This window comes from Capra hircus, chromosome 16, assembly GCF_001704415.2.
Source record: "Capra hircus breed San Clemente chromosome 16, ASM170441v1, whole genome shotgun sequence".
NCBI classification, from domain to species: Eukaryota; Metazoa; Chordata; class Mammalia; order Artiodactyla; family Bovidae; genus Capra; species Capra hircus.
Window position 1 is genome coordinate 56,239,908 of NC_030823.1, and position 25,652 is coordinate 56,265,559.

Sequence of the window (25,652 nt, forward strand, 5' to 3'; positions counted from 1 at the left end):
AGAGATCTAAGAAAAGTCTTCCCTTTACTCCAGAGAAACCACTGGGATGTCCTCAGCAGGAAAAGTCTGGTTTTGGTGTGCTGAGAGTCACAGCATCATCAGTATGCACTTATGTCCTCCATGGAGAGGCAACATAGGATAGTGATGGAGAGCAAGGACTTTGCAGACAGGTAGTTCCTTCCCACGTGGATAAGTTCAAATAAGTTGCTTGAACTCTATTACCTTAGTTTTTTCACCTAAAAATGGGGATCATAGTGGAACTATCTCATAGATTAGTTGTTTGATTAAATAAAATAATTTATGTACATTGCTTAGTACATGCTACTTTGAGCACATAGTAGGTACTCAATAGGTATTAGCTGCTACTTCTCTTCATGTGAGCATGAGAATAATAAAAGTACCCCCTCAGAGAATCGTTGCAATATATATAAAGTGGCCAGAACTCTGCCTGCCATATTGTAAGTAATACATGTTAGTTATCACTATTACTATCGTTAATACTTTTATTATTGCCACTGTGGGAAATTAGTAGACTAAGATTCTAGCACAGTATCAAATTTAAAACTTGTTCCTCGTAAGTGTTTTCATACTAAAACCATGTGTTCTAATATTTGATTTGCTAAATACATGGAATTGGCTCATATGTAGAGGACACCTATATGTATTAGAGCTTGAAAACTTCTCACACACTATCCTTGTTTCTGCCTATTGGTGTTCCAGTGGAGTTATTAATACATTTGAATATACGGTTTTCTTTAAGGACTAAAATAAGTGTCGTGTATTCATTGTTACTGTACACTTGAGTCTCTGGGATATTTATAGAGGTGGGCAATGCCCCCCCTTTTTTTTAATAACTGAGCAAATAAAATCTCAGAAAAGTGTGGGGTTGAAAAATCAGAGAATGTCAAGTGTGACCTGGAAGGGAGCTCAGCATCTCATGTTCCAAACTCTCATTTTACAGATGGCTCAGAGAAGTTCAACAACTTGCCCAAGGACAGGCAGCTACTGAATGGCAGAGCAGATCATTGACCAGTGCTCATTTGGGGACTGCTTATTTGATGTGTTAGAATCCTTTGGGTTGATGGAGCTGGGACCAGAAGCCAGCTGTGCCCTGTTCAGCTTGGTTCCTTAGGGTCCCCTCAGCCAGTAGGCAAGGGGATCAGCAGAGAGTTGAGGCCCAGAGTGGCACCAACCCACCAGCGAGCAGTGTTAAGCTCTCCTTTGGTCTTTGGACACCTGCAGGATATAGACAGAAGAATCCTGTATTCAGAATTAAAAAAACCCTGGACTTACCTCTGGCTCCAGTTTTCTATCCTCCCAGGTTTACTGAGGTATAATTTACATAACAGTAATCTTTTTTCTTTTAGTTTACAGTTCTTTGAGTTTTGAAAAATGCATAGAGTCACGCATTGTCACACAATCAAGATAGTGAACAGCCCAGTTACCCCAAATCCCTTTGTATGCCTTGTATCCAGTTTTCCCCCACCAGACCTGACACCCAGCTTCTGGCAACCACTAATCTAGTCTATCTCTATTGATTTGCTTCTTCTAGAATGTCACATAAGTGAAATTATACCAGATGTAGCCTTTGAGTCTTTTTCTTTTCCCCCATGTAACACAACACATGTAAGATTTGTCCCGGCTGCATTCTTAGAGTCTGCAGGTCCTTGAGTAAGTTGCTGAACTTTCAGCTTCATTGTTCTTATTGATAAAATGGGCATAGCACTTGCCTTGCATTTTTGTTGTGGTTAGGAAGAAAGAATACACACCAATGTGCACCAGTTCAAAGGAAAAGCAAGTATATACAAGTGTACTTGTTGTTCTTGTTATGAGGCTGCCTCTTGAAGAGGTTCCAGGTACAAAGCAAACTCTAATTGAAGCAGAAACCCTGCAGAGCCTTTGTTTTTCTGATGAGCAGGGCAAGGTCTAACATCTCTGCTAAATGTTTCCCCTGCCAAAGGGCTGTGCAAACTGGCTCCAAGATTTAAAATGTGGCTGGCAACACTTCCCCAACAGGGACTATCACTAGGGGAAATAGATCTCTGGCTTGTTACCTCCAACAGGCAGTTCTCATGGGGTAGGGAAGCCTAACCTGTGGATGAACTACTCTGATCTCGTTGGATGAAGCCCCTTTGCAAGGCATTACCACTCACATTGATAATAAAATGGCAACAGCTTTGTGGAAAAAAGATATGATTATCTAGCATATGGAGCAACAAACAGTTAGACAAAAAGATAGGGGCCTCTCTTGGCTTCAAATGCACAGGGGGGAGGTGGAAATTCAGATCTGCACTTTCTTCTGCATGTGATTCTGAGTTGCAGAGCACGTGTGACCAACATACCTTCCCTGGGCATTGCTGCCTGAGTGAGGAATGGGAGGGGCCCGCCTTCGATATTACCCTCCCATCCAATGAGCATGTGACTGGCTGACAGCAAGACAGGTGTATACCAGAGGAGGGAAACCCTGGGCAGGGACTCAGGAGTCCTGGTACCCTATCTGGCCCTGCCCTTTAATTGTGTGCCTTCACTCTGTTCTCACCCACGGAAAAGAGGGGTATGTTAGGTCACTCTGAAGGGATCTCAAGTGACCCCCATGAATGATAGAGTAGCTGATGCCCAGCTCTGTGTATGGAAAAGGGTGTGCACGCATGCTCAGTCATGTCTGACTCTTTGCAGTGCTATGGATTGTAGCCCGCCAGATTCCTCTGTCTATAGAGTTTTCCAGGCAAAGAATACTGGAGTGGCTTGCTATTTCCTCCTCCGGAGGATCTTCCCAACCCAGGGACTGAACCCGCATCTCCTGTCTCCTGCATTGGCAGGCAGATTCTTTACCACTGAAGCCACCTGGGAAGCCCGTATAGGAGGGGGTGGGTGCAGAAAGCAACAACCCTGAGCCTTTAAGTGAAATCCTTTAGAGAAGCTCACTCTTTCCAGCACTAGCTGAATAAGATTCCAATAAACATATTGCTGAAATGTTTGTTTCCGGGTGTCATTTCAGACTTCAAGTAGCTAAAACAGATCCGGTTCCTATATATAGATACTGCATTTGGTTGTGTTCTGGGAGGTTTTTATTACTACGCTCCCTGGCCGGCTCCCAGCTGAGCTTTTCCCTCAAGGGATCAGATTTTCGAATCAGAAAGTCAGAAAGGATCAGTGACCATATTAAGGGGTCTCTCTCTCTCCTCTCTCTCCCCACAGTGGCTCTACACTGCAGGTGGACGCCAGCATGGACTGGCTCCTCCCTTTTGCTCAAAGGCTCTTAATAATAATGATGACAATGCTGATGGAAACTGACCAGCCCCACTATGGCAGCAAATACAAGCAAAACAGCCCTGACAGTCCTGGGCTTAAAGGAAACATAGTATAATTTGGGTTGAAATGAAGTGCAGATTGTTACAAACAGCTCAGTTTTTAGATAACAGGACCCAGGACTCTCTGAGGATAAAAGCAAAGACAGCGGGTAGTAAGGGTTGGTTTTTTTTGGGGGGGGGTGGGTGAATGGGTGGGTGGGTGAGTTCTGAATTTTACTCCTGAATTCTCCAGGGGAGGAATACTGGGAATAAAAAGGTTCATGAAGGAAGGTGGAGGTGGGGATTGGAGGAAGAGATGTAGGCAGGGAAGCAGGAAGGGGTAAGGGGCTTACTTAAAGAAATAAGGTTGAACCCTGGGAGTCTGATTTTTTCCAGTGTGTCCGATCACTAGCAGCGAAGCCCTCCACTGTATGCCCTTTGTTTTCTGTCCAGGAAACCGAGCCTCTGCCCCACTTGACCGTGTCTGCCTTCACCTGCCCTCTGGCTCCTTTCTGTTCAGCTGCCGCGGGTCTGACTGCCTTCCTGGCCTCCACATTGCATGTGCCTCGCCACCCCTTCCCTTTTCTTCTTCCTCTCTGTCTGTTTCTCCCCTCCTCTCTTCGCTGCTTTTCTCTTTCAGTCCTTTCTCCTCCCAGACTCTGGTCTTTGCCCTTCGCTCCCCCCTCCCCGCCCCCTTCCATGTCTCCCTTTTTCTCTTCCATCCCTCCCCCCACCTCCTTTCCCCTTTTCCTTCTTCCCTCCCGCCTCATTCCTCCCTTCCTCCTCTTTTGCCCTCGCCCCCTTCTGCCCTTCTCCCCTTCCCTCCTGTCTCCTCGCCCCCACCTCCCCATCCCCTCTCCCTCTCCCCTCTCTCCCCTGCTTCCCCTTTCCCTCCCTCTCCCTCTCGGTCCTTGTTTATCTGTAAGCTCCAATTTCTTGCCTTATAGATTTACCTGCAGAACAAGACACCGCTCCTCTTGCAAAAACTGTTTAAGAAATCCATATCCTCTCCCCTTCATTCCTTGGGCATTTCAGAAATGATATTCCTCCCCAACTACCCCCGTCAAAACAAAATAAATTCAGCCAGCTCCTGCTGTGTGTCCTTAGATCCATTCCTTCTAGCTTCGCTGGTTTGAAAGCCTGTACCCTAGAAGGGGCCTCCTGCATTTGCTGGCAACCCTGCTCCAGTCTGATCGCCACAGATAGTGCTTTGGAGTGAAAAAAAGGGGGAAAAACCCTCTCGTTGGAGATTTCAAAACAGATCCTACCAGCTTTCAAATCTGTGCACTTGTGGAGTGGCAGGGCTTGGGGAAGAGGCGTAGGAGACTTGGGGTGCGGGTGTTTGTCATAAACAAATAAGCCACAGGATTTATACATATATATAAATGTGCGTTTCCCTTGGCGTGTTTGGTGTCTTTCTCCCTGGCATCCAGGGTGGGTGGTGTGCAAGTCTGACTTCTCTCACACTTTGACTGGGGTCTGGCGAGTGAGCGTGTGTGATGGAATTGAGGAGGGGGTTGCTGGGTTTTTGATCTGATTCACTTGACAGATTATTTGAATCCAGCCCACCTTTCCGCACATGTCAAACAGATGGGATCATTGTTAAAGCCTTGGGAGAGCCGTGGCTGAGCGGTGGGTAAGGCAGGGAGGGGAAGAGAGGAGGGGGACGGTGCAGAGGGGGTGCCTTCCAGTAGCTTTGTGTTTTCACACGTTGGAACTGACAGGAGCCCTTCTTCTCCGTGGGGGGTGTTTTGGGGGCACAGGGCTGATGAGGGGTGGGATGGAAAGGAGAGAGAGAGGTGGGGTGTTGGTGGGCAGGGTTATGATGTCACAGCAAAAGTTACAACAGGAGGAAAACACAGAAATGGTTCAACATTTTTTTTTAAACTTTGGACTGCCAAGAGCTGAAGGAGAGTGGTGAGCAAAGGAATGAAGGGGAGAGAGAGAGAAACTAAACTGGAAGCTTGAGTTTTGTGTAGCTTCTTGAAACCTTATGAATGGATTACTAGCAGCTGAGAACCAGGAGAGACCTATAGGGGATGCAAGATCATTCACACACTAGAAGGGGGAGAAACAAACGCACGGCGGAATTCTTCCTTGCTGTGTCTCCCTCCTTCCTGAAATGAATGGTAGGAAACCTTTTTCTGAGGGTCCTGGGGGTGGCAGAAGGGAGGGGTGAGTTAACTTCTCCTTTTCTTACCTAGGTATCTTCCCTTCATTTAAACTAAGGCTCCTCTCCTTCCTTCCCTCCTTTCTGCCCTGGTTTCTCTCTCTCTCTGTCTCCTCTGCTTTCTGTCTTTCTCTGCAAACCCCCTACCCCTTTCCAAAGCCCCAATCTCTATTGAGCTGCTTTGGTGGGAGGGAGGGGGAGGTGGAGGAAAGGACTGAGGCAGAAAAGTGAAGGAAGACAGGGAGACACTAAGAGGAAAAGGCACAGTCTAGGATTGAGGGATTTCTGCTTAGTGATATCCACGTGCCTGAATGATATCTTCTTTAGGGACTTGCCCTCAAGCTTCAGTGGATGCTGCATAGGGAGATAGGGCACACCAGCGATGGGGGTTTAGGATCCAGCATTTGTAAAGCACATCAATCAGTGATTAGCTAGGGTAGAGGAATTTAGAAGATGATGACGGGACCCAAGGCAGAAGAGGCAATGTGATCTTACTCCAAAGTAATGTGGGCTGCATGTTTTATACGTGGGCAACACAAGCAGTGATTTTAGAACTGTAAATGATTTTTCTTATTATTGAATGAAGGACCCAATATATTTCTCTACCAGTTTTGTACTCACCCCTGGTCAAACACCCTTACCTGTACTGAGAATTCAGACCCACTCAGTGTGTATGCATGTGTGTGTGTGTGTGTGTGTGTGTGTGTGTACGCACATGTTTTTAGGGGGTAGGACTCCTTGAGATAGCTTACATCTAGGCAAACAGAATTTTGGAGGTTAAATACACATTATTTATTTCCCCATTCTATCCATTCATTTCAAATCAATGAAAAAAAGAGTTGTTTGGGTCTAGCTGCTGATATTTGTAATTTACTTATTTTGAGTGTCTCATTTGTTTATTTGCTCACTCAGCATATGGTGACTTTTAGTAACTTCAGAGTGAGAAACTTGAGCGAGAATAAGAAGACCTATATGATGCCAATCCATGGCATTTCCTCTGAATGCTTCCTACAGCAGGATAATTGATCTCTCCTTTCTCCCAATGGCTAACATGAAGTGAATTTGGGGTATTATCCTTTCAAATCCCAAATGATTGAAATAAGAAAGAATACAGGATATGTGTGGCAAAACAAACAAACAAAAAAAGTGAGGCAAGTGGTCCCTAAAAGAGTGGTGTGGGTTTATTAGGCAGTAAGCAAGTCTGTTCACAACACATGTGTGAGTGTGTGTGTGTGTGTGAGAGAGAGAGAGAGAGAGAATACATACAGAAGAGAGTGCTCCAAAACAGTATTGATTGTTGGCTATTGATTGTGTAGGCTGCGGCTGCTGGAAGGGAAAGCGGGAGATGTTTACTGGGGAAACCAAGAGTAGCATCTGTCCCCTGTGCCTCAGTGAGATGGGGAGGTTTTCAGGAGGGAGGAGGGGACAGGCAGTAGGTGGAGAGATGCACCGAACTTATTAGCTTTGACATCATCATTGTCTTTAAATGAAACAAACAAGAAGATAATTACAGGCAGAGAGAAAGGGAGAGAAGGGGAGCAGGAGGGACTGGAGAGGCCAGGTCCCCTGAAGGATATGCTCTTCTTCTCATTCTCTTTTCCATCTTCCCAGGGACCCACAAGACTCCCAGAAGGTGAAGTCAAGGGCTCTCAGGCTCATAAGGTTATTAGGACTCCAGACTGGCAGCCTAGAGGATAACTTTACGGAGACTTGCCACACACCAACAAGTTGGAAGGGGATTAAAAGCAACCTTCAACACTCACCAACCCCAGGCACAGAGCTGAGGGACACATTCTGACCTGCACAGGCAGACTGGAGGCTGGATGGGGAACTGGCTGAGGAGGACATCTGGAAGTGAAGGCTAAGTACTGGCTGGCATTTTTTGTGCCCCCCCTAGGTTCTTTTCTTTTTTTTTTTTTTGCCTTTTTAGATAGTAAGCATCAAATTCTGTGTCTCTGTATACCAGTTTTTCTAGCAATTTGTTGGAAGGTGAATGTATTTGAGGTTAAAGACAACAAAGAAAAGGTAACTCCTAGGGAAGGAAGGAGGATAAAGAAGAGAACACTGGAGGCTAAGATTCTTTTTAATAACTTCAGGTAGTGAGTGGTATGTGTGTGCGCAAATGTGTATTTGAGAAGATTTGGCTCCTGCCCACGTGTCCCCCTTCTAGTATCAACAAGGGGAGGAGCTATTGAAGAAGGGGGGAAAAAAAGAAAAAGAAAGAAACCTGAGCTCTCTGGAAGAAATTCAAAGGAACCCAGAGAAATGGACTTCATTCTTCAAGGACTGAACTAGAGCAAGAGGGGAGAGAGAGAGGTCAAGAGACATATATAGGGAGAGGTTGAGGGACAGAGGCTACGCAGTCACAGCACCCAGCGCAGGCAGCCAGGAGAGGTGCTCTTTGGGGGCTGCTTGAAAAGTCTGGTCCCTGAACAAAACCATTTGCCAGGGGACAGTGAATCCACAGCTAGCTGTCTCTTCCTCTTATCCCCATCACCCCGGTGTGGTACCCAGAAGCTGACTTCTGGTGCTGTATAAAGAGCCGGGGGGAGGTATGATGTGCTTCAAGATTCTGAGGGTAAGCCTGGTAGTCCTGGCTGGGTGGGCGCTCAGTACTGTCAGCTCGGAGCTGGGCTGGACGCGCAAGAGATCCTTGGCCCAAAGAGGGTACCTGAACCAGGTGCTGTCGGAAGGAGAGCGCTGTTGGCTGGGGGCCAAGGTTCGAAGGCCCAGAGTTGCTCCTCAGCATCACCTCTTTGGGGTCTATCCCAGCCTGCCTGGGGACTACCTGAGGCCCTACCCTGCAGGAGATCAGGGAAGGGACCATGTAAGATGCAGTAAGCCGGATGCCGAGGGAATGGTTGTGAGCTCTGTGGCCCCAGACCCAACTGCAAGTGCAAGAAAGAGGAGTGAGGCTGAGCAGCCAGCTGCTCCGTGGGGAGGGGACAGTACTATTGGGCAGTCGGAGCTACTGGGAGATGATGACACTTATCTTGGCGATGGAGGATCCAAGGAGTCTCTAGGTGAGGCTGGGACTCCAGAAGGCACAGCCTCGGCTACCACCGTGATCACCAGCTTCCCATGCCCAAAGGAATCCGGACCAGACACCCAAAGGAAGGGCCGGACCAAGACCAGGCGTCGGCGCCAGGTGGTGAAGGGACAGGCAGGAGGCCTGCGGGGAGACCCTGAGTTTGCGCCCCAGCACTTCCAGCCGTGGCCTAAGCATCCCCTCACGCCTAGGGATCAAACCAGCCCATCAGAGGGTGGCATCCGGAATGGTGGAGGGGACCCCTCCTGGGAAGCAGAGACCGAGGCTGTGAGCCCCCAAGGAGGACTGCCTGTCTTGTACTTCTCTGGGAGGCGGGAGCCGCTGCTGCTGGGTCCAGAAGTGCTGGCTGACATTCCCCGGGAGGCGTTCACAGTGGAAGCCTGGGTGAAACCGGAGGGAGGACAGAACAGCCCAGCCATCATCGCAGGTAATCACCCACTCCTGGGCTTTCCGTAGTCTGTGGGGTAGGGCTGGCTTCTGGTTTTGGTGAGGTTAGACATCGGGGGCAAGGAGGGGAAAGGGGCAGAGCAGAAGAGCCAGGGAGGGCTGGCCAGGCAGAGGGGGGGAAGGGCCTCTATTCATCTGCGCAGCAGAATCCCAGACATCATCTGCGTTAATGACCCTATAACCACAAGAGCACTTGCCCCTTGTATTGATCTCCTGTGCTCTATACATTGTGATGGCACTTAGGAGACCTCCTGCTCACTTTCTCATCCCTCTTTAAAGGGGAAGATATCTGGTTCTTTGTCAGTGGGGAAGAGGTGTCACACTCGATTTCTCATAGTTCAGTGTGAGAAACCCAGGCAACTCTGAAACTACATGAAAGTGTACAGACCTGGGCAGTGAGTCATGCCTGGGCTGGACTAGGTAGTGAGGAAACAAGGCTGCCGGGTACATAGCCAATGGGTCCTGGTTGGTTTCCTTTTCTTCGAGTAGCCCTGGAATGTAGCAGAAAGCTACTGCCTTGAGCAGGTCCTGGAGACCTCTTTGTTTTGTCCTAAAAATCACGTGTCCAGCCTGGGACTAGCAGGTCTACTGGAAAAGGTGGGCACTCACAAGCCAGGACCCTGGTTTCTAACCTGGGCTGTTGTAAAAGGGACCAGAAATGCACCTTGTATAATTCTATGGTCTTAATCAGGAACAATGTTTGGGAACACTCTCCACATTTACTTTACAGTATACCCGGATCTTGGCTTTCATGGAAAGTCACCCAGAAGGACAAAGAAAAGAGTGGATTAGGAATAACTGTCTCCCTTGCCTTAATGGGGGTGGGGGGGCGGTTGGGGGCGATTGGTTTCAAGCAAGGAGTGGGTAAGGGATTAGAAGTGATACACGATCATTCAGTGTCTCTGTATCCCTTTAGAGCCCCCACCCCAGGACGGAACCTCACACAAAGCTAGGTACATAGTAGAACCACTTTCATTTTATTAATCTGGATTGTGCACAACACCCTTTGATGCTTGCCAGTCCCATGACATGGATGGGGAAACCAAAGTCGTGAGAGGTGTGCCTGGGGCAGACAGGGAGCGGAACTCCAGAACCCCTGAAGGGCTTGACAGCTCTCCATATTAAAGACTTCTCAGGCTGCCGGGTGCCTGCAAATAAGTTTTAGACCAGAGAAAGAAATCTGGAAGGAGGGAGCCTCTTGCGATGGTGTGTTGCTGGAACATCCCTTCCGGACACGCTGTCTTCCCCTCTCTTTGGCTGTAATTTCTCTTTTGGAAGCTGGGATTCCCAGACACTGAGCACTCTAGACTCTTGTGGTTTTGCTTGATTTTATTTTGGGGTGGGAAAGGGGGTGAAGGGAGAGGATAGAGAAGGGGCTGGGCTGGATTATAGGTTGGGGCAGAGAAAGAGTAGAAGGAAATCCTTATTCTGAGGCCAAATGGAAGAAATAATGAGATGATTATCTGATTGGAGTTGGCAGCTTCACAGTTTTTCCCAGATGACATCTTCTTGCTGCCTAATCTCGCTTCCTAGTACCCATCTGCCAGGGAAACGTGTGCTTGCCGTCTAGACCACGACTCCACTTACCCCTCCTCTGGCAGTAGCAGCACAGGGACCTGGGATCAGTTCCCTGGCTCTGAAGAATCAGAGAAAGATCCAGCAGGAATATAGGAGGGAGGCTCTAAGAAACCAGTGGTCTGAGTTGTTAAAATTCAGACCTGAGGGAACAGTTTCTGGACAGTGGGTACCTGACCCCTGTTCCTGAACCTTCTGGATCCTTCTGTTCTCATTCTCTGAAGAGAGGAGAACAGGGTCAGGATTTGTTTCCAGTTATAGGGCTGCCCTCTATGGGGTCGCACAGAGTCGGACACGACTGAAGTGACTTAGCAGCAGCAGTAGTAGCATAAGGCTTCCTAAGTGGCTCAGTGGGTAAGAGAATCAGCCTGCAGTGCTGGAGAATCAGGAGACACGTGTTCAATCCCTGGGTTGGGAAGATCCCCTGGAGGAGGGCATGGCAACCCACTTCAGTATTCTTGTCTGGAGAATCCCATGAACAGAGAAGCCTGGTGGGCTACAGTCTATAGGGTCACAAAGAGCCAGACAAGACTGAAGCAAGTGAGCATGCACACACATAGCTTTCCTTAATGCACCACCCCTCCCCTGCCAGCCCATACATCTCCCTCCCATGCCCACCTCCACTGCCCCCTACCCCCCCCACCTTGCCACAGTGCTTACTCAACTCCTTCTCCAAGGTGCCCATCTGAGCCCTTGCCACCTCCCTGCTGCTGCTGCTAAGTCGCTTCAGTCATGTCTGACTCTGTGCGACCCCAGAGACGGCAGCCCACCAGGCTCCCCAGTCCCTGGGATTCTCCAGGCAAGAACGCTGGAGTGGGTTGCCATTGCCTTCTCGCATGTAAAATTAGGCAGGAAATCTTTCGCAGACAGTCTAGCCTCTGAGGTTTCTTTCTCTTCAAATCAAAGCATTCCCGGAGCTGTGCTGGCATGTCCCCTGTAGGTCCACACCGGAAAGACGGAGGGCAGAGAATACTCAGGTCTGTCTCCTCTTCATCTCTCACCCTGTATCTTTGTTCAGATTTGTGCACCTCAGAAAATATTCAGAAAAGATTTAGGGTAAAAGTCTGGGAGAGATAGGGGCTGAGAACCCAGCCTTCGTTCTTCAGGATTCTAGCAACTGGGTTCCCAGGACATAAGCATCCTTGTTGACTTGCTGTGGTCAGCTCCATATGCTCTCCCTGGGGCCCCCTGGGCTGAGAACCATGAAGGGCCAAGGGTAGTCACCCCCAGGAATAAAAGTCTCCGATTTGCTCATCTACTCACGCCTACCAACAGATCAGCCCATCTTCACTCTCTGACCCTAGCCCTGCTCCTTTTAGCCGGTACCTGCGTGTTCCTGGCGGAGAGGGCAATGGCCCCCACTCCAGTGCTCTCGCCTGGAGAATCCCAGGGATGGGGGAGCCTGGTGGGCTGCCCTCTATGGGGTCGCACAGAGTCGGACACGACTGACGTGACTTAGCAGCAGCAGCAGCAGCCTGTTCCTGGGATGGTTGGCCTTCAGCTGTTGCAGAATGACCACAGCTGAACTGTGCTCCTGAGAGGTAAACACAGTTCAACCCCGGGAGTTCTGCTGCCCCACTGAGGATAACCCAAGATGCTACAACACTTGGCTCCCACACTCTTTTCTAACAGCTCTCAAACCTCAGGTTCTACCTACTTAACCTAGGCCCAGTTTTCTCCATTCTCCATCTGCCAAACTCGGGGCATTTTCTCCTCGGCAGAGATATCAAGTGATTCAGTTGCCCTAGCCGTGGTAAAGAAACCATCCCCTACCCCTACCCCGACAACCAACACCCCCTCCCCCTCCGCCCGCGGCCCTAGACAGGAGGCCTCAGAGAATACTTCCTACACAGAGCACTAGGTGGCAGTGTTGCTTCGTGCACAGGAGAGTAGGCGGTGCCTTGGAAGCCAAACAGTGGGGAATGCAGTCTGAGGGCTGTCCCTTCCCGGGCCTCTGGGAGGTATTTGGTCATCCCCTCCCAGAGCGTGTTGGTAGGCATCCCTGAGGGTCGGCTTCATACAAGTCTCTTTGCATGGCCCATGTGAAAGGGCTCAAGTGGCATTCTTTGGGTTTTGACTAACCGGCACTTGTAACAACTGTAAAGAAAACAAAATCAACTCGAGTTACCTCCCTCCCCTCCACCCCTAACTCCCACATGCTTCCAAAATAGGAAGTTTTTGGATTCCGGGTGGATTGCTGGAATACTTTCATTTAGGGCTGAGAGGACAATGTGGGCCTCACAGGCTGTAGGTGTTTAGCTCCTCTCTGGCCCCTGGAGGGGGAGCGACGCCCCCCCCCGCGCCCCCCCACCCCCCCCCCCCCACCCCGCAGCTTAGATCTTCTGACGTTGCCAATCTCCTGTAGCTCTGACGCCCAGCAAGCAGGAAAGGACTGTGTGTGGCTGCTCCAGTGTCAGGGCCTCCATAAAGATCAGGGGTCTGGCAATTCAGGGATTTGTGGCCACCGAGGAGTAGCCTGGGGTCAGCAGCCCATTTGGACGGGCTGTTGGAACTCAGCTGTGGACATAAGTCAAATGCTGTCCTATCCTGGTGTGAAATCTTTAAGCTCCAGCACCCAACCCTGAGACCATCCTCTTTCCCTCCTTCTCAACTTCCTTTCCTCTCCTTCCACCCCAACACACACAGAAGAGGATCTTCTAATAGGTTCCTCCTCACCCGTAATTGATTTCAAATGTTCCCTGAAGTTGCCCAGCTGACTAACCACCTGCAACTCCAAGTGGCCAGAGGCTGAGTCAGTAAGTCCATGGCGGGACTGGAGCCCAAGCCCACGCTTCTTCATTCAACAAATATTTATTGAGTGCTTTGCCATGCAAAGCAGGGCAAGGCTCTGTGGGGGAATACAAAGATGTCTAAGAAACTGTCCCTGACTCGAAGATGAGTTTTCCTTCTCTGAGGATCCAGGTTGAGGAAGAGATCCCAGGGCAGAATTTGGGAGTCAGAACTGGAATCAGATTCCATCTGACACTTATCAGTGCTGGGATCTGTGGCAATCCATTCAACTTTTCTGAGCTTTGGTTTCCTCACATGGAGAAATGAGAAAATATCTCAAAGAGTTGTTATAGTATTTAAAGAAGTCACATATGTAAACTGCCCAACACAGACTTGACTGTAAAATTCATTTATGAAGTGGTATTAACAGCTGGAGGTGATCATTGCTAACAGCAGTGCTAACCTGCCAACCTGTAATCTTTTCTTAGATAGGGTATAAATTTCTTAAGAATTTAACTTGCTCATCTGTCCAGCAGGAATGGTGGTAAATAGGGTTGGTTGTTTTTTTTTTTTTGCAAGATGGTCTCAAGATGATTGAGAACGCTATTGAGGCAGTGGCTTGAAAAGACTATTTTTTTTAATCTTTTTTTTTTTTTTAGCCTTGGCTATACTATTTAGTACATTGGACAATGGTCCAAGGCTTTTTGGGGTCATGCACACTTTTGGGAATATGATGGAAGCTCTGCTCACTTTTTAGCAATATGCTCCTGTCACATACTTCATGTAAGTTTCAAAGGTCTCTGGATTTCCTGGTAGGAAGGTCAGCATTTGCTGACCTTGTTTAAGGCATATGGATAGCTTTTTTGTTTTGAACGACCCCAGAGAAATGAGATTTCAAAGGACACTGTAGCATCCCCTTCTCTCAGTAAGGGAGTAGCAGCCCCAGGGTGAGGAGTTTTGTTGATATGGGGTGTGGAGCTTCACAGAAGGCAGATTGACACACGGAAGTATCCACAGAGAGGTAAAGAGAACTTAAAAGGAAGGCCATGTGTGCTGCCTCCCCTAGTATCCAGCAGGGCTCAGTAACGTGTGAAGCACCACGTCCATACCTTTCCCAGGGCTCCTGTGAAGATAAGGTTTCCATTACCCTCCTCCTCAGCTGCCTCTTCCTACACTGCACTGGTGGTCAAGGTCAGAGTGTTTGCCCTCGTGGGACCCTGAGGAATTGCCCATTTTATTCTCACTTAGTTCTGCTCCTTGATCTTGCCCCAGACATGCGGTGAAGTCATAGTAACCCTGCGTGAAAGCACTGTGGACACGAGGTTGTTGGTCTCTGGGGGTGGGTATGCCCACTGTGATGGGAATGAGATCCATGAGTCTGCTTGTGTGGGCAAGCCAAGCGCCCTGATGGTCGTAAGTTAGCATCTGTGTGCAGAAGAGTCTATCCTGTGGAGGTGTGGTCGTCCAGAAGAGAGGCATTGTCTGGTTTTAGAAGGAAAACAGATGGTCAGGCTGCCCCCTCCTTTCACAGCTCCCTGACCCTTGTCCACGGAATCTTCTGGATTCCCTGTGTGGAAATGATCTCCTCTACTTCTCCGTCTCCACAGTCCTTGACCTGTGACTTCCTGGGGTACACATTGCTCCCTGCTGCCGTAGTTCTATACAGGTCTTGTTTTTCTTTACTGAAACTTCCCCAGGAGCCAAATGCGTGTCTGATTCACTTTCGTCGTCCCTAAGTACCTAACACAGTGTTAGACTGTCAGCTATGTTTGTCGAATGAATAAAGTAGAAAGTTAGGTCGCCGATGCCCACTAGGAATGAGAAAAGTGTGAGAGAAACTTTCTGTAACTCGAGGCTTTTTGTGGGGAACGAGAGGAATAACTTTCAGATTCTGCTTTTGTTGCCTGCAGAGGTGTCTCAGTGGTTTTTGAGGGGAACTGTTGGACATGGGGCTTCCTGCCCACCATCAAGATGGGCAGCCCCTCTATTACCTGTTTCATGTGAAAAAAGAGTTTCTGCTGTGCTTAGCCACTCAGTCGTGTCTGACTCTTTGTGGCCTGGCGTGGCCCATAGGCCTGGTGTAGCCTGCCAGGCTCCTCTATCCATGGGGATTCTCCAGTCAAGAACACTGGAGTGGGTTGCCATGCCCTCCTCCAGGGGATCTTCCCAATCCAGGGATCGAACCTAGGTCTCTCTCATTGCAGGCAGATTCTTTACCGTCTGAGCCACCAGGGAAGCCCACCCTCCCACCCCCACCCCCCAAAAGTGTTTAGTTGCTTCTAAAAAGTTTAAACCCCATAGCTCTAGAGCAGAGGTTGGTGTCCTCTGGCCCATGGGCTGCATCTTGTCCAAAGCAAAAGTCTGTTTTTATAAAGAAAGTTTTATTAGAACCTAGCCACACCCAATTGGTTATGTGTTCTCTGTGGCTGCTCCTACTTTGAATGGCAGAGTTGAGTAGTTGCAACAGAGAAGATATGGCCCACAGAGCCTAAAATATGTACTGTGTGGCCCTTTGTAGAAAGTTTGCTAACTCCTGCCCTTGAGTATTGCTTCTCAAACTTAAATGTGCATAGAGATCCCCTACAATTCTTCTCAAAATGATCTCACTGCTGTGGGAATACACCTTGCTGCAGATGCAATGAGAATGCCCAGTACGGCCCATTCCCTTTCCGAAGGACCAGAGGTGCTGCGCTATGAATTTGTCACTGATGCGCACTAAGGCCAGACACCTTGGTGCAGCAGGGATAAAGGAAAACCAGTTTCTGAGAGATTCAGGGCTCCTCTGACAGCCGACTCTGCCTTGACGATTCATGAGGGCCTTGCAGATCATGCTTTAGACCGTATAGCAGTTTACAATGCTTCCACCCGATCTTTCTCCTCTCTTTCCTTCCCTCGAAGTCAGACGTGCATCATGGACTGATGGCTCTCTTGGCCTTTTCGGGCTTCCTCCCTGTTTTCTCTCCTAGTCATCTCTCCTAATAAAGTCCATGTATGTTGAACTCCATCTTGACATCTGCTTCTTTCACTAATGCAACCAACTAACACAAGGTCTGGGGGAACCTGAGATTCTGCATTTCTAACAGGCTCCTTGGTGCTGCTGCTACTAGTGTGTGGACCATGACTTAAGACTGAAGTGGACACGTGAATCTCGAGAAGTGTCAGCAAAAAAGTGCCTTTTTCTTTAAAGGCACAAGAATTTAGTAAATAATTTAGACTTTGCAGGTTGCACAGTCTCTATTGAAACTATTCTGTTCCTAGAATGTGCGAGCAGCACAGTACAGATAAACAATATGTAAATGAATGAGTAGAGCTGTGTTTCAATAAAACTTTATTTACGAGGACAAGTGGCAGAGCTGATTTTGGCTGTGGGCCATAGTTTGCCTGCCCCTGGTATCCAGAACTCTTCCTGCATGCTGTGCGTCTTCCACAATCCTCTTTTGCTTTGCTTTCTAGTTCTACGCTATCCAGGGTAATGCCTACAGAGAGACTGACAGTATCAGGGGTAGGGAAACTCCTTTTATTGAAGCAAACACAAAACTTCCCAGAAAGTTCCTGCAAAAAACCAAATCCTGATGGTTTCTTGATACAAACATTCCAGATGGAGTTTATATTTATTTAGAGCTGACCCTTGAACAACGTGAGTTTGAGCTGTTGAATCTGAGGATGCAGACCCAGATATGGAGGAGATGGGAATACAGAGGGCTGACTATAAGTTGCACATGGATTTTTGAATGCATGGAGTGTTGGTGACCCTAACCCTTGCATTGGGCCATGTCAACTATATATTTTTTTCTTTTAATGGCATTTTGAGATAAAACTTTTAGACTGTACAGTTCACCTGTTCAAACTCTACAATTTATGTTTTTTGGAATATTTACAGAGTTGCGCCACTGTTGCTACAATCTAATTTTAGAACATTTTCATTCTACCCAAAAGAAACACCTTACTCATTAGTAGTCACTCCCCATTTCCTTTCCCTTCTTCCCAAATACACAATAACTAGAGACAACCACTGTTTTCTGTCTCTGTAGATTTGGCTACTCTGGTCATTCCATGTAATACAGTATGTACCCTACATATGAACCTTTAACTTGAGAACTTTCAAAGATGAGAACTTGTGTTTGAATGTCTAATCACGTAAGTCAGTTCACATGCCTGGCATATTTTTCAAGGTATTGCGCTGTGAGGTTAAATATGTTCTATTTTGTGTGTGTGTGTTTGTTTTTTATGTATTATTTGTGTGAAAAGTATTACAAATCTATACTATACAGCTGATTGTATTTGGTAGCTAGACTAACTTTGTTGGACTTACGTGAACAAATTGGATTTGTGAAGTCTCAGAAGGGAACTCATTCATAGGTAGCAGGCTTACTCTGTGTGGTCTTTTGAATCTGGTTTCTTTCACTTGAGGTTTGCTTTGTGTTAGTATGTATCAGAGCTTCATTCCTCTTTATTGCTGGATACTATTCCTTATATATGTCCTTTTTGTTTATTCATTCTGCAGTTGATGGACATTTTAGTGGCTTCCACTTTTGGGCTATTACAAATAGTGCTGCTATGAACACTGCCCAAGGAGGCTTATGTTTTTATTTCTGCTGGGTAGGCTCCAGAGTGCAACTGTATATGGTAACTCTGCGTTACACATTTTGAAGCACTGACAGACTGTTTTCCAAAGTGGCTACACCATTTTGCACTCCTCAGCAATGCATGAGAGTTTGGTTTTATATTTTTGACCCACTGAAATGAAAAGGGCTTCTCTGGGCTCGTTGAAGCCTAGGGCTTGGCCACTGCTTATATCTGGTAGCGCCTGGGTAGTGTTTGAGGAATGTGCTGATGTTTTGTATAATGAATAAACACATGGCCCTGAGCATGTGAGACCTCTGCAATCACAAGAAGGTCTTACTGGTTGAGAAGGAAACTATCATCAAGCTCCTTCCTTCAGCCACTTAAGGGCATCCTAAGATGGCCCTTTCTTCCCTGAACCTAACTCTGCATGGCGGGAGTTTCCCTTCAGCCTGAACTGCGTTACTTTCTATGGCTTTCCACCCACATGAGCCCAGAATGACATGCTCATGGGGAACACTCAGGCCTTGAAAAGTCACAGTGCCTCAGATTCTGATGCAACGGCACCTTCAGGAAGCAAAAAAGAGGAGAAGCAGAAGGGAGGAGGGAAAATAAAGGCCACAGACCTGCTAACACGACCTGGACTTTTCCCTGTATTCCAGCTCTGGGTGCTCAGGCATCGCCATCTCCCTGCGGCCCACACTGTTCAGGGCCTGCCTCTGACTCCCAAGGGGTTGGGATGCTGAAGTCACCCAGGTGTCGGGCACAGGTCAGGAAAGGAGACACACTTCCAGGTGGTAGCACAGAGGGGCTTTCTCTGAGCATGACTGTGTGAGTGTCCTCATCACATTGCAGCCGTGTTGCTTGACACCGCTCCCTGCCCTTCCTGTCTTCATCCCCTTCTTCAGTTACTGCCTCCCTTTGTGGCATCCACAATCTCAGGGTGACAGTGTAGTCAGGAGGAGCCTTGGCCAGTCCACGTGCCACCATCTGCTTCTCTCTTCTCATCATCTGTTGGTTGTATATTCTCTCCATCCTCAGAGATGAGATGGAAACCCACAGGCACACTCAGTGTAGTTCTTGGGTGGAGCACAGGTTTTCAGGTGGAAATATGCAGAGTAATAGGGGTGCAGCTAGAAAGTAGGCATCACCTTTGGCAGCCCAAGTAAATTCACCCCTTTGCCCTCCACTGGCAACGCTTTGTCCTTCCTCACCTTCTGCTCCCTCCTCCATGCTCTGCTTTATTGTTCCTCTGGAGCTGCCCATCTGAGTCATTTGGGATGTGTGTGCCAGGTGGCTTGGCTTCTTCTTGTTCCCATCCTAGCCCATGCCTTGAGGAGGCAAAATAAACAGGAATGGAAGGCGGCACGTTAGTTTGGATTCTGAGCCTGTATACCCTGACTGTCCCTTAGCTTTGATTCCTGCTACCATAAACAAGTGCATCAATTCCACGCTTCTGTGTTCTGAGGGTTAGTTACTCTGGGTGCTCATCAGATTCCTTCCTGCTCACATCATACACCCCATGACCCTGGCACCTTCTAGAAAACACATCTCTATGTTAAGTTTGTGTCCCAAAAATAACACCCCCTCCTTCTCATGTTCATTACCTGCCTTAAATAATCCCATGCTTTGAATTTTTCTTAAAAGAGAGCATCCAGGAAATAAAGCCCAGTGGGCAAACAAAAACATCCCAATTCTGTTTATGAGTCAGAAGTGAGTCGTGGAGAAAAGTGGTCCTGCCCAAATATACAATACGGTCATTGGAACCCAACATTTCAGAGCATTTTGAAGTTGAAACATTGCCATGGCAATGCTTGGGATATCAAGACTAGTAATCGTGGCTCATTTCTGGATTAGAAGTCCAGTGGCTGATCAGAGGGGAAGTCACAGAGCTTAAGAGTTAATCAATCAGTTAGTGAGTCATCATACAAGCAGTGACTCAGCATTTGCTGACTTTCATACAACTTGTTGCAGTGTGTTTTGGACAGGTTAGAAAATAAATATACTTTTTTGGGGTTCTATTTATTATTTTATCCATTCATCCAACATTTATTGAGTTCCTCTTAGGTAAAGTATTAGGCATTTAGTCATGTGTTGGGAGAATCAAGAGAGCAAGGCAGAGGCCATACCTGGAAGATTCTCTCTGTCCAGTGGGAGCTGACCTGTAATTAAACCATTGCAGCTCGGCCTCTGGGAGATCCCAGGCCTATCTTGATGAGACCGGGAATTCTTCAAGGCTAGAAAAGTAGAGCCAGTAACTGGAGAGACTGAAGGAGGCCTGAAGGCAGCAGAACTGGGGAAAAGAGAAAAGGATGGATTTACCTTATAAATAAATGACACTTATAAATAAATAAATGTCAGATGGTACAGAGCCACCCAATACGAGATCAGGCCTAAACCGGGCTCATTGGATGCAGCTGTTAGAAAATCATCAGGGACTTTGGAGAAAGCAGTTTCACTCTGGAGTTGGGGGTTCAGAGGGGACTCCACATTACAGCTGGTGAAGTTATGAGTGAGATGTGAGACTCTGAAGACCCAGAACAGGGTCCAGCACAATCTGCGCAGAAAGTGGCCATGAGGGGAAGGGACAGAAGTCAGAAGAAGACACAGGGGTGTAGAGGGAGTTTTTTAAGGTAAGAGAGAGCCAACGTCCTGTAATAAAGCACTAGTCATGTGAAACAGAAGACAGCATAACATACAGGGAGGTGATACAAGATGGATACCGGAAATGGAGAGCATGCCCATGCAAGCTCCATTGTTTCATGAAATTATTGAAAGGATTTTTATTTGACAAATACTTATGTAGTATTTACTCAACAGCACATGTAAGTGTGGTCACCTTGAAAATGTTAACTCATGAACTCCTCAGAACAACTCAAGGAAGTGGATGGAGAAGCTGTAGCACGGAGAGGAATAGGATGTTGCCCCATGACAGGCAGCTGCTCGTGCAGCATCGAGATTTGAACCTGAGTGCTCTGTCCCTAGGATGGAAGTGAAGGTGAAAGGGTTAGTTGCTCAGTCATGTCCAACTCTTTGCAACCTCATGGACTGTAGATCATCACGTTCCTCTGCCCATGAGATTCTCCAGGCAAAAATAGCGGAGTGGGTTGCCATGCCCTTCTCCAGAGGATCTTCCTGACTCAGGGATCAGACCCAGGTCTCCCAAATTGCAGGCTGATTCTTTACCATCTGAGCTACCAGGGAAGCCCAAGAAACTACTCCCCAAACCCACACTCACCAACCTTACTTCAAGTCACTCCCTGGGATTTTAGTTAATATGATACCTTTTCTAGAAAACCTTCCTTGGCCTCACTGATATAGATTTGTTCTCCAGTGACTTCTACTGATATCCTGTTGTTATTATTGTTGTTTAGTTGCTAAGTCATGTCTGACTCTTTTGTGACCCCTGGACCCTGTCAGGTTCCTCTGTCTGTAGGATTCTCCTGGCCAGAATCCTGGAGTGGGCTGTCATCTCCTTCTCCAGGGGATCTTCCTGATCCAGGGACTGAACACATGTTTCCTACATTGCAGGTGGATTCTTTACTAAGGAGTCACCTGGGAAGCCCCTGATATCCTGTACTAAGCCTCATCAAAACACTTAGGTCAACTTACTGTAATTTCCATCTTACGTTTTCGTCATTAAACAGATACTCTTTGAGTCCCTACTGTGTGCCAGGCACTGTGCTGGGGACTGTTAGACAGACATGGCCCTGCTACCATACTTCTTTTCTAGGCTAGCTCTGCTCCTGGGCTGCTGGAGGTCAGGGCTGTGCTTTGTTGATTGCACCTCGTACAGCAAGAGCAAGTGAAACTCATCCAATAAATATTTGATAAGAGGATGAATGCATGAGTGAACAAACAGAAGGCATGATTTAGTCTTATAAACTGTGAAGTGAGTTTTTCTATTTGGAAGTAGGCACAGGCAAAACCTTTACATCCTGTTGACTTGGAAAGTGACTAATATGTCTGAAATTCACTAAATGATTACCCTTATCTTCCACCTCAATTCCTTTTCCTCAACCCCCCTCAATACATCTTTATTTGATAAATATTGACTGGAAACTAGTCTCCTAGAAGAATTGGATATAGTTAAAACTTGATTTAACTATGATCATTTTTGACCTTTCAGATATTATCTGTTCTATTTATTTGCTTTATGCATTGTCTCTTTTATGCTCACATTATTCCTTGTGGAAGAGGGAGAAGGCAGTGTTTGTAGAAAAAAACCTTGCCAATCCAGAAAAGAGGTCAACAGTGGTCCAGAAACTTTCCTTAGTTTCCAAGTCTTTCCTGCCTTTGCTTCTGTGGTCTTCTCAAAATCTGGAGTTATTACAAAGTTTGGGGGGTGGGGGTAGGGAGGTGAAATTCTTTTAACATAAGATACTTAAAGGTCTGAATACACCTGATCTCGTCTGATAAAACACTTAGAAGAAGTACATAGGTCAATTTGCTTTTTAATCCATTCACTCACCTACTAATTTATTTATTCAACAGCAGGACTACCTGCTCTTAAGGAGTTTATAATACAATTGAAGACATAAGCCCTGTACATGTTAAAATGATAATATTAACTATGAGGGACTTCCCTGGTGGTCCAGGAGCTAAGGCACCTTGCTCTCAATGCAGGGGGCCTGGGTTTGATCCCTGGTCAGGGAGCTAGATCCTACATGCCACAACTAAAAGATCCTGCAGGCTGCAATAAAGATCAAAGATCCTGTGACCCAGCTAAGACCTAGCACAGTCAAGTAAATAAATAAATAAGAAAATAGTATTTAGCAAAGTAATGGATAATAATATTGAATGCTTATTGTGTGTTAAGCACTGTTTTCATTTTTTTACATGTGTGAATTAATTTAATTTTCCCTCAAACCCTGTAAATTAGGTATCAATATTATCTTCATTTCATGGATGAGGAAAATGGGAGAAGATTGCTCTAGGCTGTAGAGTTATTAAGTTTGCAGGTCTGGTGGATCTCACTCCACAGTCCGCTCTATTAACTTCAGCTGAGTTTAGTTACTCAGCCATATCCAACTCTTTGCGAACCTATGGACTGCAGCATGCCAGGCTTCGCTGTCCATCACCAATTCCCAGAGCTTGCTCAAACTCACGTCCATCAAGTTGGTGATGCCATCCAACTATCTCATCCTCCGTCATCCCCTTCTCCTCCTGCCTTCAATCTTTCCCAGCATCAGGATCTTATCCAATGAGTCAGTTCTTTGCAACAGGTAGCCAAAGTATCGGAGTTTCAGCTTCAGTATCAGTCCTTCCAATGAATATTCAAGACTGATTTCCTTTAGGATGGACTGGTTGGATCTCCTTGCAGTCTAAGGGACTCTCAAGAGTCTTCTCCAACACCACAGTTCAAAAGCATTAGTTCTTTGGTGCTCAGCTTTCTTTATGGTCCAGCTCTCACATCCATATACAACTACTGGACAAACTATAGGTTTGACTAGATGGACCTTTGTCAGTAAAGTAATGTCTGCTTTTTAATATACTGTCTAGTTTGGTCATAGCTTTTCTTCCAAGAAGCAAGCATCTTTTAATTTCATGGCTGCAATCACCGTCTGCAGTGATTTTGGAACCCAAGAAAATAAAATCTGTCACTTTTTCCACTTTTCCCCATCTATTTGCCATGAAACAATGGGACCAGATGTCATGATTTTCATTTTCTTGAATGTTGAGTTTTAAGTCAGCTTTTTCACTCTCTGTTTCATCAAGAGGCTCTTTAGTCCCTCTTGGTTGTCTGTAAGGGCAGTGTCCTCTGCATATCTGAGATTATTTATATTTCTCCCAGCAATCTTGATTTCAGCTTGTGCTTCATCCAGCCCAGCATTTAGCATGATGTACTCTGCATATCAGTTAAATAAGCAGGGTGACAATATACAGCCTTGATGTTCAGTTCAGTCACTCAGTTGTGTCCAACTCTTTGCAAACCCATGGACTGCAGCACTCCAGGCCTCCCTGTCCATCACCAACTCCTGAAGTTTACCCAAACTCATGTCCATTGAGTCAGTGATGCCATCCAAACATTTCATCCTCTGTTGTCCCCTTCTCCCTCTACCTTCAATCTCTCCCAGCATCAGGATCATCTCAAATGAGTCAGTTCTTCGCATCAGGTGGCTCAATTTTGAAACAGTCCATTGTTCCATGTCTGATTCTAACTGCTGCTCCTTGACCTGCATACAGGTTTCTCAGGAGGCAGGTAAGGTGGTCTAGTATTCCCATCTCTTGAAGAATTTTCCACAGTTTGTTGTGATCCACACATTTAAGACTTAAGCCTAGATAATGAAGCAGAAGTAGTTGATTTTCTGCAATTCTCTTGCTTTTTCTATGATCCAATGATGTTGGCAATTCAAGCTCTGGTTCCTTTGCCTTTTCTAAATCCAGCTTGAACATCTGGAAGTTCATGGTTCATGTACTATTGAAGGCTAGCTTGGAGAATTTTGAGCATCATTTTGCTAGCATGTGAGATGAGTGCAATTGTGCAATAGTTCAAAGATTCTTTGGCATTGCCTTTCTTGGGGATTGGAATGAAAACTGACCTTTTCCAGCCCTGTGGCAAGTGCTGAGTTTTCCAAATTTGCTGGCATATTGTGTGTAGCACTTTGACAGCATCCTCTTTTAGAATTTGAAATAGCTCAGCTGGAATTCCCTTACCTCCATTAGCTTTGTTCGTAGTGATGCTTTTGAAGGCCCACTTGACTTCCCACTCCAGGATGTCTGGCTCTAGGTGAGTGATCACAGCATGATGGTTATCTGGGTCATGAAGATCTCTTTTGTATAGTTCTTATGTGTAATCTTGCCACTTCTTCTTAGTATATTCTGCTTCTGTTAGGTCCCTACCATTTCTATCCTTTATTGAGCCCATCTTTACATGAAATGTTGCATGGTGTCCCTAATTTTCTTGAAGAGATCTCTAGTCTTTCCCATTCTATTGTTTTCCTCTATTTCTTTGCATTGATCACTTAGCAAGCCATTCTTATCTCTCCTTGCTATTCTTTGGAACTCTGCATTCAGACGGTTATATCTTTCATTTTCTTCTTTGCCTTTTGAGACTTTTCTTTCCTCAGCTATTTGTAAGGCCTCCTCAGACAACCATTTTGCTTTTTTGCATTTCTTTTTCTTGGGGATGGTTTTGATCACTACCTCCTGTACAATGTCATGAACCTCCATCCATAGTTCTTCAGGCACTCTATCTATCAAATCTAATCCCTTGAACCTATTTTTCACTTTCACTGTATAGTTGTAAGGGATTTGATTTAGGTCATACCTGAATGGTCTAGTGGTTTTCCCTACTTTCTTCAATTTAAGTCTGAATTTGGCAATAAGGAGTTCATGATCTGAGCCAGAGTCAACTCCCAGTCTTGTTTTTGCTGACTGTATAGAGCGTCTCCATCTTGGCTGCAAAGAATACAATCAATCTGATTTCAGTATTGACCCTCTGATGTCCATCTCTTGATGTAGAGCCATCTCTTGTGTTTTTGGAAGAGGGTGTTTGCTATGACTAGTGTGTTCTCATGGCAAAACTCTGTTAGTCTTGCCCTGCTTCCTTTTGTATTCCAAGGCCAAACCTGCCTGTTACACCAGGTATCTCTTGACTTCCTACTTTTGTATTCCAGTCCCCTATGATGAAAAGGACATCTTTTCCTGGTGTTAGTTCTAGAAAGTCTTGTAGGTCACTATAGAACTGTTCAACTTCAGCTTCTTTGGCGTTAGTGGTTGGGGCATAGATTTGGATTACTGTGATATTGAATGATTTGCCTTGGAAATGAACAAAGATCATTCTGTCATTTTTGAGACTGCGCCTAAATACTGCATTTAAGACTCT

The 25,652-nt window shown here is 46.5% G+C and overlaps 1 protein-coding gene across 1 annotated transcript in view; it reads left to right on the top strand.

The window, feature by feature from the left end:
- PAPPA2 (pappalysin 2) overlaps positions 8,015-25,652 on the top strand; it is a 329,773-nt gene continuing 312,135 nt past the window's right edge. The window contains exon 1 of the mRNA XM_005690911.3: positions 8,015-8,936. Within this exon, the coding sequence (XP_005690968.2) occupies positions 8,015-8,936 (922 nt within the window). The remainder of the gene's footprint in view (positions 8,937-25,652) is intronic.